The sequence below is a fragment of the Terrapene carolina genome, unplaced genomic scaffold (genome assembly GCF_002925995.2).
Source record: "Terrapene carolina triunguis isolate 2854851 unplaced genomic scaffold, T_m_triunguis-2.0 Scaffold21, whole genome shotgun sequence".
NCBI classification, from domain to species: domain Eukaryota; kingdom Metazoa; phylum Chordata; order Testudines; family Emydidae; genus Terrapene; species Terrapene triunguis.
In genome coordinates this window covers 34,506,884-34,522,959 of record NW_020664372.1, presented here as the reverse complement: position 1 = coordinate 34,522,959, position 16,076 = coordinate 34,506,884, and the positions used below count along the sequence as shown (strand labels likewise).

The 16,076-nt window shown below is 43.2% G+C and overlaps 1 protein-coding gene across 1 annotated transcript in view; it reads left to right on the top strand.

The window, feature by feature from the left end:
* The window catches only part of ADPRHL1 (ADP-ribosylhydrolase like 1), a 34,043-nt gene that overhangs the window by 3,819 nt on the left and 14,148 nt on the right, over positions 1 to 16,076 (top strand). The window contains exons 2-4 of the mRNA XM_029913234.1: positions 4,049 to 4,213; positions 10,530 to 10,655; positions 12,851 to 13,035. Of these exons, the coding sequence (XP_029769094.1) occupies positions 4,049 to 4,213; positions 10,530 to 10,655; positions 12,851 to 13,035 (476 nt within the window). The remainder of the gene's footprint in view (positions 1 to 4,048; positions 4,214 to 10,529; positions 10,656 to 12,850; positions 13,036 to 16,076) is intronic.

The following is a 16,076-nucleotide window of genomic DNA, read 5'->3' as shown; positions in this document are numbered from 1 at the left end:
TATTCAGCTACTACTTGTACCTGAGACTTCGTTCTCTCATGTGAAGCTGCTGCTAAATGGACCCTTTTCTCTCATTTGAAGCTTATGGAGCAGCATTGTCAGCATCTGAAAGTTCCTGTCTTCCTCATCCAAGATGGTGGCCTTGATGCAGACTGAGGAGCATAAGGCTGTATGTACATAGAAGGGGAAAAGAGGAGTCTTATGACTTTATCAGAAATTTGAAAGACCCCCTGATCCCAAAAAAGTAAAAACAGGGGGAAAAAATCCCATTAGCTATATTGGTTAATAACAACACACATAGTGATCCTTTGTGGCAGCTGCAAGAATATTTCATTATTTCCTCTTCTTTCACCTCACCTTTTGTGTGTGTGTTTTGTTATTAAATATTATATTATGGTAGCATCCAAAGGTTCCAGCTGGGAGTGTGCCCCATTACTCTAAACACTGTATAAACACAAGAGCAGATGTAGTTTGTGTTGTGAAGACCTTGCAATGGAAGGAGCTGCTCAGTGCTGGTGGTCTCTTGTTCCCACACAGGCATCGTGAAGTTAGTGAGCTCCATGTGGGTGGCAGGGTCTGCCATGCGAGTCAGTTGGCAGGATAGGGCCTATAGTTTGTAGTGTGATTCTAAAAGCTGAAAGATTTGCAGCAAATGGACACAAAACCAGTACTGATGTTGCATGGCTTTTCCGTTATAATGGCAGTATTCAAGCATCTATGTTTCTGACATAGAGCAAGTGAGTGGGGAATGGGGAATCATGAAGAATGGTAACTGTTATCAGTTATGTTACTGTATTATTCTTATACTCCTTCACATCTTCTCCAACAAAGCAAGATGTATGTGTGATTTTTTTCCCCTAGAGAGATTATACCAGGAAGTCAGGATTTTAGTAAAGGCTGGGAAGTGACAGACAAGTGCCTTTTCTTCTCTAATGTAGTCACCACAACAGTCATCAGCATTTTACTTTTCAGTTGTTCCATAAACAGCACCTTTTTGGTGTTTAAAATCTTGATTTTGTTTCTTCCGGTAACATCCCTCTAAGGAAAAAAAAATCACGATTCCTTTTTACTCTTCACTTTGTTAAGGCAAAGCATAGAGTCTCAACATTCAAGTGCTATCTGAATCCCATTAATTACTTCTGTTAAAGGCATAGATGGTAAAACCACAATTCAAACCTACATCTCCTACAGCCATCAGCCTCTCCATCTGCACGACAACAGAACCTCAATCTTGCCAGCCAGAGCACCTGAGAAAGGATATGTAACAAGCAGCAATGGCAGCTGGTACTCATACCGACTCAGCTAAAGCCTAGGTCCCATGAATCTGGCCAAACGTCCAAGCAGAAAGTCTCATCCAGGAACAAAGGGTGAAGCAATCCCAGGAGCTCTTTCAGTGCATGCTTTATTGCATGGAAGGAGGATCAAGATATGTCTGGATATTACCAAGAGCAGGAGATACCATACAATTATGACTGAAACCAATCAGGCGGTTTCCTTCCTGACATGAACAAGCATTTAAATAATCAGGCTTCAGTTTTGAAGAAAAACAAGCGTCTATCTCTAGTGGGCTCAACTGCTGAGATACCAACTTGAAAACTTCCCCTGTGAGTCTTCAGATATAGGACCTGTCGTGGTACTACTACTGCGGCGGTCCCAGGATGTTCTGGGCCAGAGTGAGGTTTGGTACTGAAGACAGCTTTTATAGTAGTAGGCAAATATTTGCCAGTCTCTGGGATTTCATCTCCAAGCAGTTTGTGCTACAGTGTTCTTTTAAAAAGGATACAAGAACAGGCCTGGTTCTTAATGCAGCTTCTGATGGCAAAAGCCCATTCCATTAGCTCCAGGTAGCTGATGTGCAGTTCATAATCTTCAAGAAGCATATGCCTATCCAACTGATACGTTTCTGCCTCTTGTTTCCCACCTACATAAACTGGCGTATGGCTAAGTCTGAAGTGGTGGTGGGTCGGGGGATGGCTTGAAGATGCCCTTGCTCCTCTGGGATTCCATGTGGGGTGAGGGGTATGTTTTATATGATATACTACAGATGGAAGAAGGGAAACTGCTGTTTTTAACCTTGTTTTACTGCATATATGGTCATTTAAAGAACATCCCTGGATTATGAGCCTCCATGCCTTGCCTTAAATTGACTCTCTTCCATTATTCTGAAGAACTGGCCAGAGACTGAAATAGAGGGGTTATTAGATGAGCTTTCCCCACAGGATGCCTGAGGCATGTGATTTTCACTGTTTGTTCCTGCCATAGAGCACCATCCTGCCTCACCCAACAGGCATTCTTGCCTCAGTTTCCCCATTCAGAGTTCCCAGTAACTCAATTTCAGGCTCTCTTGCTTGAATAACAGCCCTCCTTGGGGCCAGTTTATTACCAAAACATCATTCAAAAAATCCCCAACAAAAGTCCCAAACATAATCCGTTTCCTACACCCCGTGTACATTGTCCTTAAAACCCCACTCTTCCCAGTGGGCAGCCCACCAGCTTCTCTGCTGTGAGTCTTTCCATATAACACTCTGATATCTTCCACCACACCGAGACTTCCGATCAGTCATTTTCCATGCCTCTGCCCTGTCCAGTTGGAGTGCATCCCCGCTCTTTCCAGCAGGAATCCCCACAGCCTCTCTGCTGGGAGTGCATCTTCACCAGGGGAGCATCCCTTTGTCCCCCTGGCTTTCTCACAGTTCCCCTGGATCCAGCTCTCCAGTGTGGAGATGTCAGTGGGTAAGCGCATCAGCTGCTCCCCTGCCTTCAGCCCTCTCTGGCTCTCAGCTTCAGCTCTCCAGCATAGAGCCAGCAGGCACTTCCTTCTGCTGCTCTCTGGTCTCCAGCCCTGACCGTCTGGCTTGGGGAAGTTAGCCAGCAAACCCCTCTTGTTGCTCTCCAGCCTTCCCGCAGGAACCATCTACAGCTTCCTAAAGGGACCTCCTGCAGCTCCCTCCCCCGCCCCTGTCCTGGTCTCTGGCAGACCTCACCAGCCCTTTCCTGACTGACCCAGGCAGCCCTGACTCACCAGGTCTCTCTTCCCTCAAGGGCCCAGCTGCATTCTTTTAAGACCAATGGAATGAGCTGATGAGGTGCTGGTGCACTTAGTAACTTACTCCAACAAGTAGTCCTACTGAAGAAGCAATGTATTATTCAACATGACTAAGGGCTCCCAGTAAAGACCTCAGGTTTCAGCACAGTAGAAATAACCAACAAGCAAATGTAGTTAATGACCATGTTTCAGAGAATCATTTGCTGAGAAAATTAACATTATACAGATTTACTATTATTATTAATCCTCTTCCTCCTCCTCATAATTTATATCACGGTAACACCCATTGAGGATCAAGAGTTCGTTGTGTTGGACACTGAAGAAATATAAGAAGACACAGACTCCTGCACCAAAGAGCCTGCAAATCTAAATAAATGATCAATAATTATATAAAATATACAATTAATAAAAATATATTAAAAACCACTAATTTGCCCCTGTGCTTAATTACAATGAATCAGTAGAATTAAAAACTAGTCAATGGTAATTTTTTAAACAGGGTAATTCAGTCTTGAACTGGACTAGTGTCCACATATAAACTCAGAGGCTCTGGTTTGTCAAGGTATTAAAGCATGTACATAATTTTAAGCACTTGAATAACCACATTAAAGTCACTTCTCATGCCCTTAAAGGGAGGCACATGTTTAAGTACCTTGTTCAATGAGGGCCTAAATGGGCCCTGAAGCAAGTTACTGGAGGGAATTAAAATAATAACTAACTAAATAAATAAAAATATGTCCTCTCTAGTGTTTTCTGCTTTTGCTTGTTTATATTATTGATTGTAATTTGGACGTAGATGCAGATGTACCCTCTCCAGGACTGTTTTAATGGTTTGTATAAATGTGTTTATATTCATTTATGTTAACAAATCTTCACATAAATTAGAAATGACAAATAGTAATATTTGAAAAATGCATGATTGGGTTATTTTTTGTATTTTTCAATATTCCCCTCTTCTTTTTCCACTTATTATAATGGTCCTTTATTCCTTATTCTGAACAGATTACTGGTGTTTAGAAGACCTGTATCGTGACTTGGTAAAACGCTATGTTGAGATTATTGACAAACTTCCAGGGAAATGGTCAGACCCCGCTACCATTGAAGGTTGCTCACAGTTAAAACCAGATAACTATCTCCTAGCTTGGCACACACCGTTTAATGAAAAGGGTACAGTATTTTCTATCTGTTATATGTTGATTGTTAATAACACATTTATTTTAAAGTTAAATATCTGGAAATAGATTATTTTTCCCCTGCCACAAATAAGATACTAGTACTGTAACAATGCTATGTTTGTCCAAAGATGGCAAGTGATATGTAAGAAATTCCTTTTGTAGGGCACTATGTCCTTTTGTAAATCAGCTCTGGCCTGCTTAACATCTATTTAAAGAAACTTTATTCTTGGCCTTATGCTTCTGGGTCCAGATTTTTGTCCTTGAATTTCATGTTTATTTTAAGGAATATTTTCCACCATGTTTCCATTTTTGTTTCTCTAGTTTTTGATCTTTTTAATGATCCCATTGTAAAAGACAAATTGTTGAGCTTGCAGTTGAGATAGATAGATAGATAGATAGATAGGGTGACCATATTTCCCTATGCTGAATACGGGACACCTGGTAAAATTACTTGTATTCAAGCGAGTTTAATGGCAATCAATCAGAACTATGCAGTACAAATGTTCAAATTAACATCAAGTTGACTGAGCCCCTGTTAAAAAGAAATACTGCGTAGTTGGATTCTTTTTATTTATCTTCTTATCTCTAAGGCTTTAGGGGAGAGGTGACATATACACACTCCCATACCCCTCTCACACACGGGGTGGGGATGTGTGTGACTGACCAACCCAACCCTCCCCGCCCAGTGCTCTCCATGCTCCATGCCTGGCTGGGGCCCCAGGACGGAACCGCTTCTCCTGATACCTGGCGCTGCATCTTCCCAAGACAACACATGGGTGGGGCATGCAGGGTCACATGCCTCCCCTCCCCAGATTTTTGCCAGGGTTCACACCAGGATGTGGCCAGCAGCAGCCTTTCGGCACTGTGCAGGAGGGAAGGGACGGGAGCTGCTTCCAGCCACAGGGGAGATGGGGGAAGGGATGACCTGGCCTGTGTCTTTGTAGAGCTCATCTCTTCCCTCCCTCCCCACTCCCCCGGGGCTGGAAGCAGCTTGTCCCTTCCTGCCCGCACAGTGTTGAAAGGCAGCTACCACCTCCAGGCTGCTGCTGGCCACCGACATAACCCAGCTGCCTCCTGTCCCCCAGCTACAGCACGGGCAGGAAGGGGTTAAGCCCTAAGGATGCATTGTGCACCAGGACCCAGGGAACCTGACTGCAGGGGCTTCAGCGAACCCAGCCAGAGAGGTGGCTCAGCAGGGGAGGTGCCTAGGGGATGGAGCAGCCCTGCGCTCCCTGGGGGCAGGACCCAGGGTTGGGGTGCAGGTGAAGATGGTGCTAAGCCCCTGCCCGGGGGTCTGCCATGGAGCCTGTGTGGTTAGGACATGAACAGGCTGGAAATTGCTTCTCCTCCTCCACTCCAGAGCTTACCTTAGGGCAGAGAGGCTTCCCCACGCCAGTGCTGCGTGGGGTTCGACACATGCAGGGCTCGGCTCCTCCTGGCCAGTGCTGAGGGCCGGAGGGTCTTGGGCTTTCCTGGGGCGCCGGCCCAGCCCGAGGCAGTGGGGGAAGGAAGGAACCTGCCGGCCAGGCTGCTGGTGAGCGTTGTACTCCGACCAGGGGCTTTTTCTCTGCACAGCGCTGGGACCAGGACGCATCCCACCTAGGGGGATATAGAGAAGCAGTGGGGCTTGGGGGTGAAGGGGCAAAGCAGGGAAAGGACATTGAGAGGGGGAGCCTGTAAAGGGCCAATGGGTGGGCAGCAGAGGCAACATGTAGCCAGCCGCTACCTGGCGCCTGCCCGCACTCACCAGCCATCGCAGCTCACAGCGTACAGCCAGTGTTGTCCAGAAACAGGGTGGGGGACAGGGCCCTGCTGGCCGAGAGCTGGCATGCAGCAGGGGCTGCGCTGAGGGCCCAGCAGGGGGAGCAGCCACTTTGGCCCGCCACCAGCTTTGCACACCCACCCCCATCGTTGGACACTGGACCGCCCGCCTCACTGGTGGTGGGCGGGCGGTTGGCAAGCAGGGATCCGGCCAGCAGCAGGACCTGCCAGTACTCATGTGGGGAAGACAGAAAATACCGGACAATTTGACCATTTTTAAGAAAAAGTCGGGACATCTGCAGAAGGGCTTAAATATGGGACTGTCCCTTTAAAAATGGGATATCTGGTCACCCTATAGATAGATAACCTTTTCAATGTAACTCTTCTTTGGAGGCAAAAGAAAGATCTTTTCAGGGGTTTGAGCACTGGCCTGCTAAACCCAGGGTTGTGAGTTCAATCCTTGAGGGGGCCATTTAGGGATCTGGGGCAAAAAATCTGTCTGGGGATTGGTCCTGCTTTGAGCAGGGGGTTGGACTAGATGACCTCCTGAGGTCCCTTCCAACCCTGATATTCTATCTTATTATATTACCTTCGTTCAGGTAGATACAGCATTAAACTCCCAAGACCAATTTTTTCTTCGCTGATAATCCTACCATCCTTTAGCATTGTTCTCTCACACACAGAGAGATTTGTGTATATACATAACATATATTTGAGGCTGTCTGTGACTATTTAATTTGTGACTCTCCAAGTTCTTCAAGGTTAAATGAACTATACATTTAGTATTATACACACACCTATCCATACAGTTTAACCTTGAAGAAACCGGAGAGCCACTTTATCATCAAATGAAATAGTCATAGTCACTAAAATGCACTACAGTATCCAGACATCTCACTGGGTTGATATGATACTGTATCGCTGTGATATGACACTGCACCAACACCACTCAACAGCATCAAATATTGATGCAATATCAGGACCAAAACACTGCAGTGCAATGCCATCATTGTTTATTTTTGCCTTTCTGCAGCCAACTCTCTTCAGCACGAATAGCTCCTCTCTCGCATGCTCAGTCCCTCAACACAGCTGCTGGGAGGGGAGGAAAGTAATCCTGGCAACTCCAATCCATTTACTCCTCCTGTGTGTCAGGGGCTGGGCAATGCCCCTGTCATGGGCACTATGCATGCTCTGGCTGATTTTAAGCCAAGTCTGAGGAAATTCAATCAGTGGGAGACTGCATGTGTGGCCCTGAGAAAGCTATATATACCTCTAGAAACAGTACCACAGTTACATACTTTAATTAGCTCTTTGGGTTCTTATCTATTCTTCTCAGCCTTCCCCTTCTTCCCCTTCTCATCCTGGAAGTATGGTTCTTAGGATGCCTTAAGCTAGAATTCTCTAAAATGAAAACATATAGATTTTAAGATCAGAAGGGACCATCATGATAGTCTGACCTCCTGCACAACGCAGGCCACTGGACCTTGCCCACCCACTCCTGTAATAGACCCCTAACCTCTGGCTGAGTTACTGAAGTCCTCACATCCTGGTTTAAAGACTTCAAGTTACAGAGAATCCACCACTACTCTAGTTTAAACCTGCAAGTGACTCATGCCCCATGCTGCAGAGGAAGGCGAAACACCTCCAGGGTCTCTGCCAATCTGACCCAAAGGAAAATTCCTTCCCAACCTCAAATATGGTGATCAGTTATACCCTGAGCATGTGGGCAAGACCCACCAGTCAGACACCTAGGAAAGAATTCTCTGTAGTAACTCAGAGCCCTCCCCATCTTGTGTCCCATCACTAGCCATTGGAGATATTTGCTGTTAACAGTCACAGATCAACTAGATGCCATTGTAGGCAGTCTCATCACACCATCCCCTCTATAAACTTATCAAGCTCAGTCTTGAAGCCAGTTAAGTTTTTTGCCCCCACTGCTCCATCTTGTGTTTTGCCAAACTATTCTAAGAAATGCCGATCTGTATATTTCAAGAAGGATTTTTTTTAATCTTGAGAGCAGAGCACAATTTAATTGAGGTGAGGGATTCCCTATACCCAAGGCTCCAAGTTTCTTAATGAGATTAGAAGATTCCAGTAGAACTGAAAGTGTGGTGATCAGATTAATCTTTCAGATGAGGTTAGAACCAAATTCTTGATTTCATGTGGTCATTCTAGAGTGTCTCACTTTTGCAAAAGTTGCTATGTCGGCCTCCATGTCCCAGGGCAAATTGCAGAGTGGGTAACTACATACTACCTACATAAATTTTGTGTGCTCAATTTCCTCTGGATACAGTCATCCTAGTCACTTCTTGTGATAAACTGTTGTGTATTGTTGCTGTACACTGTCAAATAATGACCATATTTTGTTTCATAGGCAGCTGAATTACATTAAGGGATGAAGTATCAGGGGGTAGCCGTGTTAGTCTGTATCCACAAAAACAACAAGGAGTCCGGTGGCACCTTAAAGACTAACAGATTTATTTGGGCATAAGCTTTCGTGGATAAAAAACCTCACTTCTTCAGATGCAGGATGAAGGGATGAAGCGATTCTAGCATTATAGGCTGAACTAGCAGTGACACCTGTAGTTAATGTTGCCTAATGTTTTCCATTGTAAGACCCTGTTTTCAGTGACTCAGAACTTTGCTAAACTTTAATTGTTCAGGCTGAAAATTTCCATGCTGGGCATTTGCCTTGGGCTGAATTTTTTTAAGGCTTCAACAAACATGGCTCATCTGTTTCTAAGAGGTTATGGGGAAATATGCGGTTTTGACAGTGTTAAAAAAATTCTCATAACCATTTAATTGAGAAGCTCTGGGCCCTCCATGCTCTAGACCAAAGACTTAAAATTTGACAGGTGGGTCACCCTGGTATCAAAGATGTACCTTTTGCTGTCAGTGTGCCAAAAACCCAAATGGAGAGTCTTATTAGGGTTTGGCAGCTAAATTCTCCAAGTTTCTCTCTGCACCGAGCATGCTCTAGGCCAGGGCTGCAGGCACTGAGGGGGTCTTTCCCTCCAGTTACACCACTCAGCTGCTAGAGGCCATCATGGCACTAGGGAATGGAAGTGAGATGAAGGAGACTCTCTGCCCCATGGTCTCAATGTTCCCCCGACTGGTGCCTATGTCAGCTTGAAGGAGAAAAAAGAAACAGCTTGATGTGAATTTAGAAGAGTGAAAAACAGAGGGGGACCAGAAATGGTGGGCAAAGGGGGACTGGAACAAAAGGGCACAACCCTATGGGACAGAGCAAAAGAGTCTAAAACAACTAGAGCATATATTCCCTTCCAGAACCTGGAAGAGAACCCAGCATATTTGAGTCTCAGCATTGCTCTTGTCTAGAAAAAAGCTATGAAACTCACCAGCAAAGTGTTTGCATTATCCCCTTTAGTGGCTGGTCCACATAGAGGATTACAACCTACTACTGTCATCTGCTAGTTCAAGTGGTAAAACAGTTTCAAGTGGTTCTAAAGGTTTCAGATCTGGTGATGGGGTCAATATGATTCGACATGATGGACTTTGCTTTTTTTAGAACTTAGGAAATTATATATAAAAAACCCCATGTTAGAAGAACATTAAGGTTGCAAAGTAAAGCACTCAAAAGTTAGGAAATGCCAGAATTCATGTTGCCCATGCAACCTCCGTGCATATATATTCTGATGTGGTGTTTAAGGTATAAGGTTTCCTGCCTCTTAGGTAAGAGCTGCAGACAGAAGAGACGAGTGGTCAGGGAAGCTTTAGTGTGGGTGTTTACAGTAGCAGAAGGGAAAATTATATGTCTTCTCCTTTTCCAGCCTGCAAAAAGTGGAAAGGTCTCTTAGTATGTGTGGTGTATGACTTTGAGCCTTTTGCATGTTCTGGTTAAAGCCCGCCCAAGGAAAAAAATATAGAACTAAACTTGAGCGTTTGGCCTTTTTAGTGCTCCCCAAGCTGATGAATCTGCCTGCTGGTTTATGCTGGACAAATCACTTAAACCGGAACTTTCACAGTGTTTATTAATTGTGTGTTCCTCAAATTCTGGGTGCCCAATCTGAGACTCCTGGGGTCTAATTTGCAGAAGTGCTGAGTGCTCATTGAAGTAATGGGAGCTGTGACTGAGCATATTCAATGCTACAAAAGTACTCTGAAAAATCAGGCCCTATAAACAAACAATTTGAAAGATTTGCTTTCCACTATGTTTTTTGAGCTTGTCTGTTTCTCCTACCACTATGTTCAATATTGGCGTCAGGAAAAAGCAAAGCAACTCAGGTGTCAGCCAAGACTGATCAATGATTGCAGAAGTTTTTGAGTTAAATGAGAGAAAAGGGAGAACACTTATTTTTGTGCACCTACAGTGTTCCTTACAGGACTTTTAGTGACAATTGTAATGAGGTTCCCACATGTGGAGGCAAAAATCCATGTGTGAGGCTATGAAAACTGTGGTACAATTTGACTGATAGCTCTCCGTTCCCTAAATGTTATTTGAATTAACAAAATATGCTTGTTTCCGATGGCATTCTACGTTTTGTGTATTATTTCCTTTTTAAAGCCCGTAACATTTTTTAATGTAGGTTCTGGATTTGGAGCCGCTACAAAAGCCATGTGTTTAGGGATGAAATACTGGAAGCCTGAGAGGCTAGAAACTCTTATTGAAGTGAGCATCGAATGTGGACGAATGACTCATAATCACCCTACAGGTAACATCCACTGAAATAAAATTATTTGTCTGTGATATGTATGACTGATTATCAATTTAGAACAGACTAGCACAGCTCCTGTTAGCTCACTTGATTGAACTACTGCTGTATCTACAGATCCCTAAGTCCTGGCTTGAGCCTTGCCTTCCATGAGGTATTTGTTCAATACATAGCACCTCCAGCTGTAGGGTGGAAGACCCCCTTAAACATCACTTGTAATGACTGAAGAATTTGCATGTTACTATCCTGCTCAAATTACTGTGTAACAATTTCACATTTATCCAGATGATCCTGTGAACACATAGGTTTATCCTTCAGAAGATACTGTTTTTCTGTTATGGGCTCTTGCCCCATCAGATTATGTTAGCTATAGATGTGAAGAGAAGCAAATTTGGACATCAAGATGTTTCCAAATCCACATGTTTTAGGAAGAAATAAAAAAAAATTCATTTGTTTGTGTTCTGAAGGTTCATTTTTATATTTCTGTGCTACTTAAACAGTAGTAGAGAAACACACAATGAACTGCAATATGTAGGGTGACCAGATGTCCCGATTTTATAGGGACAGTCCCGATTTTTGGGTCTTTTTCTTATATAGGCTCCTATTACCCTCCACCCCCGTCCCGATTTTTTACATTTGCTATATGGTCACCCTAGCAACATGGAGCAGGTGTAATGGTTTCATTTGGAGCTGTAACTTCATAAAATACTTTACTTTTTACCCCTGACAATTCCTTGAAGACCAGCATTACTCTATCAGCAAACCTATTTTCCTATAGCACAGTTTTGTATTTAATAAATCTAGTGCCACCAACAAATATTTAAGATCACAAATCACATATGTGCTTTATTATTGTATTCCTAACTTTGTATTTCCTAAATTTCATGATGACCATGCCTTTAACAAACACACAATCCCCACCAGTGAGTGCATGCTTCTTATTGCACCTTTGCTCTTTGACCATGCTCTCAGGAAACTGCATTCTCTGGGGAGAAACAGAATATTGGCATAGTCCGACACCTTTAGGTGCTAAAAAGATTGAATGGCCAAAATGTTGGGGATGTTCCTATAAGGAATAAGGCCCTGATCCAGCAAGACACTTAGGCCAGTGCTTAACTTTAAGCATGTGAGCAGTACCATTGACTCATGTGCTTGAAGTTAAGCATATGTTCCAGTGCTTTGCATTTGGGGCTTTAGTGTCTCCAATTACTGAGCTGGTTTCTTAGCTTTATTTTAAAGTTTGCACTCGGTATTTTTTGCTGTATTTGAAAAAAAGCTCAAAAATTTCACAAGTAGATATAAGAAAACAATCAAGTAATTTTCTAACTCTGCCAATATTGCGAGTGTCTCTTAAAAGAAAATATTATCTTGAACACAGTGAAATTCTGTGATCCGCAACCTGCAAATATACACCATAGCCTCAGGGCCGCCCAGAGGATTCAGGGGGCCTGGGGAAAAGCAATTTCGGGAGCCCCTTCCATAAAAAAAAGTTGCAATACTATAGAATACTATATTCTCGTGCGGGCCCCTGCGGGGCCCGGGGCCTGGGGCAAACTGCCCCACTTGCTCCCCCCCCCCGCCCCCGGGCGGCCCTGCATAGACTACTTGCACAGCTTCCTATTGAGGGCAGTTAGATCCCAAAACAAAATAGGAGGAAACCTGAAGTACAGAACACAGTAGTGTGCATAACGTCTATGAAGAAATGACTTAGTTACTCAGAGTAAAATGAGCAAGAAACAGTATTACATCTAAAATCTTAATCAGTCTGCAAGCTGAATGATTTTGTAAACAAAGTGATTTAGAGTATAACTGAATTACTTGGTCCATGTCAGTTGTTCCATGTGACTTGGATTAAAAGATTTTAAGTGTCATATGAACACATGATATTTATTTTGGACTACTGCATTATTTGCTGTCATGTTATACCACTGAGAACAGAATCTCCCTCATATGTGAAATAAGTCGTCATCCAGTGAGCAGTGTGCTTCAGCCAAGAGTCCTGACATACCAAGTGTCAGCCTGTTAAACAGAAAGACATAGGTCAGATGGATTTGTTAAACCATCCTAGAGATATGACACAGCTAGTAATGATTTTACTGAGGCTGTGCCAAAGATGTCTTTGTTATTATTATTATTATTACAGTAGAAATGTAGATCACATGTTAGTAATTATTAATATTATATGTTAATTCTAGGCTTTTTAGGGTCCTTTTGTACAGCTCTGTTTGTATCATATGCAATACAAGGAAAACCACTTGTGCAGTGGGGAAGGGAAATGATGAAGGTGGTCCCAATGGCTGAAGAATATTGCAAAAAGACCATTCGACACATGGCAGGTAACACTCCTAAACTAAAACTATTTTTTTTAAAAACCAATCACCTATAAAGACACCCATTAAACTTCACTGCTCAATCGCGCCACTTTTGTTAGTTCACATCATCTCCTGTGCTTACATGTTGTCTTTCCACATTGTCTGCACATTAGACTGCAAACTCTTCAGGGTAGGGACCTTGTTTTCATATGGCTTGCAAGTTGCCTAGCACACTAATGGCACTATATAAACAGACAAAACAATAATTATAATGTTAAACTGCACAGATTTATTTTGTAGGGAGTCTTCCAATGTCATTACAAGGTAGGAAGAATGTTTGTCAGCAAATCATTTGCAAAGCATGTATGCTGAGATTTAAGCTGTTTCAGCTGCCTTCCATCAAATGGTACAGTAGAAGAGACCCAAGTGATCAGTACAACTTTTTCCATTAGAAATTCAGTAGACACTCCTCATTTTGCCAGTGGAAGTCATAACGCAGCTGGAGATGCATATATTTAGAGAACAGTTAATTCATCCTTTGTCTGTATGTTCAAATCTGGCTGCTGCTATTCCGTGCAAACATTTGGGATATGTTCTGTTATACTCATTGTTCAAAACAGTTGAGTGAAACAGGACTCCTGAGATAGATAATGTTAATGCATCTGATACACAACAGCTTTTTAGTGCCTGTTTGCCTAGGATCACCGAACTGTAGTATTGTTATCCTAATTTGAACAAATGAATATAGGAGCTTGTCTACAGGAGGACACTTGGGAAAGTTAATTGTAAGTAGCTAAATGAGTGAATTTAAAGAGGATTAGTTAAACCACATTAAATTCCTGTGTAGATGCTTTTGCTCAGAATTAAAGTGTCCTTAATTTGATTTAACTTAATTCATTTCCAAAGTCACTTTGATGTGTCCCCAAAAATGTTACCTATGAAATGTTTTTTCCATCTGTTCTAAAGAGTTATAGGGGCCTGGAGAACGCGATGATTAGACTACATATAAATCTTTACTTGGCGCATCCAAGAACTAAGATTTATTTGCGAGATAAATTTGCAGCTCAAAAAATTGTGGACAAGCTAGAAGTTTTTCTGGAACACACAGAATTCTTTTACTGCAGCCTCTTCTGCTCTGTTTTTTTTTTTTTTAATAGACTAGACCTAAGAGCAGCAGGTGCAGGATTAGTATATATAGGTCTCTCTTCGACTGACTTTACAGAAGGATCCTGTCACTCCACCAGGGTGAACCCACAGATGTGTAAAGATATGTGGGACTCCTGAAGAATGCACTGTATAATAATGGCATTGTGGAGCTTGGGGCTATTTTGGAAGGGGAAAAAAATCTCCCACCTCAGGCTCGAGACCCTTGGCTGCTGAGATGCACTGAAGAGAATTTCTGCTGAACAGAGCCCGTCATTTTTAGAAAACCATTTTTGTTTCAGTCACAAAGACAATGAGACCCATTTAATCACAAAAGGTCCGTTACTCTCACTAAGTTACACTTACTCTCATGTGTAGTCCATTGACTTCAGTATGACTACTCCTGGAGTGCAAGTAAGTACTCAACACCAGTAAGGGTTGAAAAATTGGGCCAAAAGACAGGAAGGATGGTTTTGTGGTTCAGGCACAGGACTTTGGGAGGGGTGGGTTTAATTTCTGGCTTTGCTATAGATTTTCCATCAGACTGGGAAAATCACTTAACTTCTTTGTTCCTCACATCCTCCATCCGTAAAATGGAGATAATAATACTTCCCTACCTTACAGCAGTGTTGTGTGGGGGGGAAATCATTTATGTTTTTAGCACTAGGGTACTATGCTGGTGAGTGCAACAGAAAAGCAGAGATAATTGCTAGGTATTTTGAGTTTTTAAGCCAGTTTTAAAATCACATGATGATCAAATCAATTGTGTGTGGTGGTTTATTTAAACCAGGACTTTTTTTCTCTTAAAATACTTTCATGTTTTTTAAGATGTAGGTAGACATTTTCACTCTGCTTTTTCCAACATAGAATTTCTTTTAAGATACTAATCAACTGCTGCTTGGGCTTCCTGTAGCAGAATGAAAATACCTCGTGGTGCGTTCAGCATGATACCACGGGTGGTGTTAAGGATGGCCAAGGTCAGCAAATGCCAACTGGACCCTCTCTGTGTTGGGTTCCTCCAGGTCCCGCACCTGGGCAAAATCCTGCCCTTTGCCAGCAGATCGAGGGACGTGATCATTCCCCTCTATTCGACATTGGTGAGGCCTCATCTGGAGTACTGTGTCCAGTTTTCGGCCCCGCACTACAAGAAGGATGTGGAAAAATTGGAAAGAGTCCAGCGGAGGGCAACAAAAATGATTGGGGGGCTGGAGCACATGACTTATGAGGAGCGGCTGAGGGAACTGGGATTGTTTAGTCTGCAGAAGAGAAGAATGAGGGGGGATTTGATAGCTGCTTTCAACTACCTGAAAGGGGGTTCCAAAGACGATAGATCTAGACTGTTCTCAGTGGTACCAGATGACAGAACAAGAAGCAATGGTCTCAAGTTGCAGTGGGGGGAGGTTTAGGTTGGATATTAGGAAAAACTTTTTCACTAGGAGGGTGGTGAAGCACTGGAATGTATTACCTAGGGAGGTGATGGAATCTCCTTCCTTAGAGGTTTTTAAGGTCAGGCTTGACAAAGCCCTGGCTGGGATGATTAGTTGGGGTTGGTCCTGCTTTGAGCAGGGGGTTGGACTAGATGACCTCCTGAGGTCCCTTCCAACCCTGATATTCTATGGTTCTATGAACCCTGGGTCCTAGTGTGGGTGTAAGGGAACTCCGGGGGGGTGGAGGGGTTGGATTCCCTCCTGCCCCCCAGGGATCTGTGCCAACTGCTGCAGCATCAGGAGTGCTGTAGACTCTACTAGCATTATACTTTCACCCCTTCCGCTGGGAAGTGCGGGGTGGGAGAGCTACCAGCATGTAGAAAATACCAGAGTAAACAAAAACAGCTTTTGTTTTTTGATATATGAAGATGAAGTATTTTCAGGATATTAATCCCTAATGGGGAGCACTTGCTTAGCCTTTTTGGAAGAGGAAAAAAGGAAAGAAAAAGAAAGAACCAAATTGCTTCATTTAGAAAAGT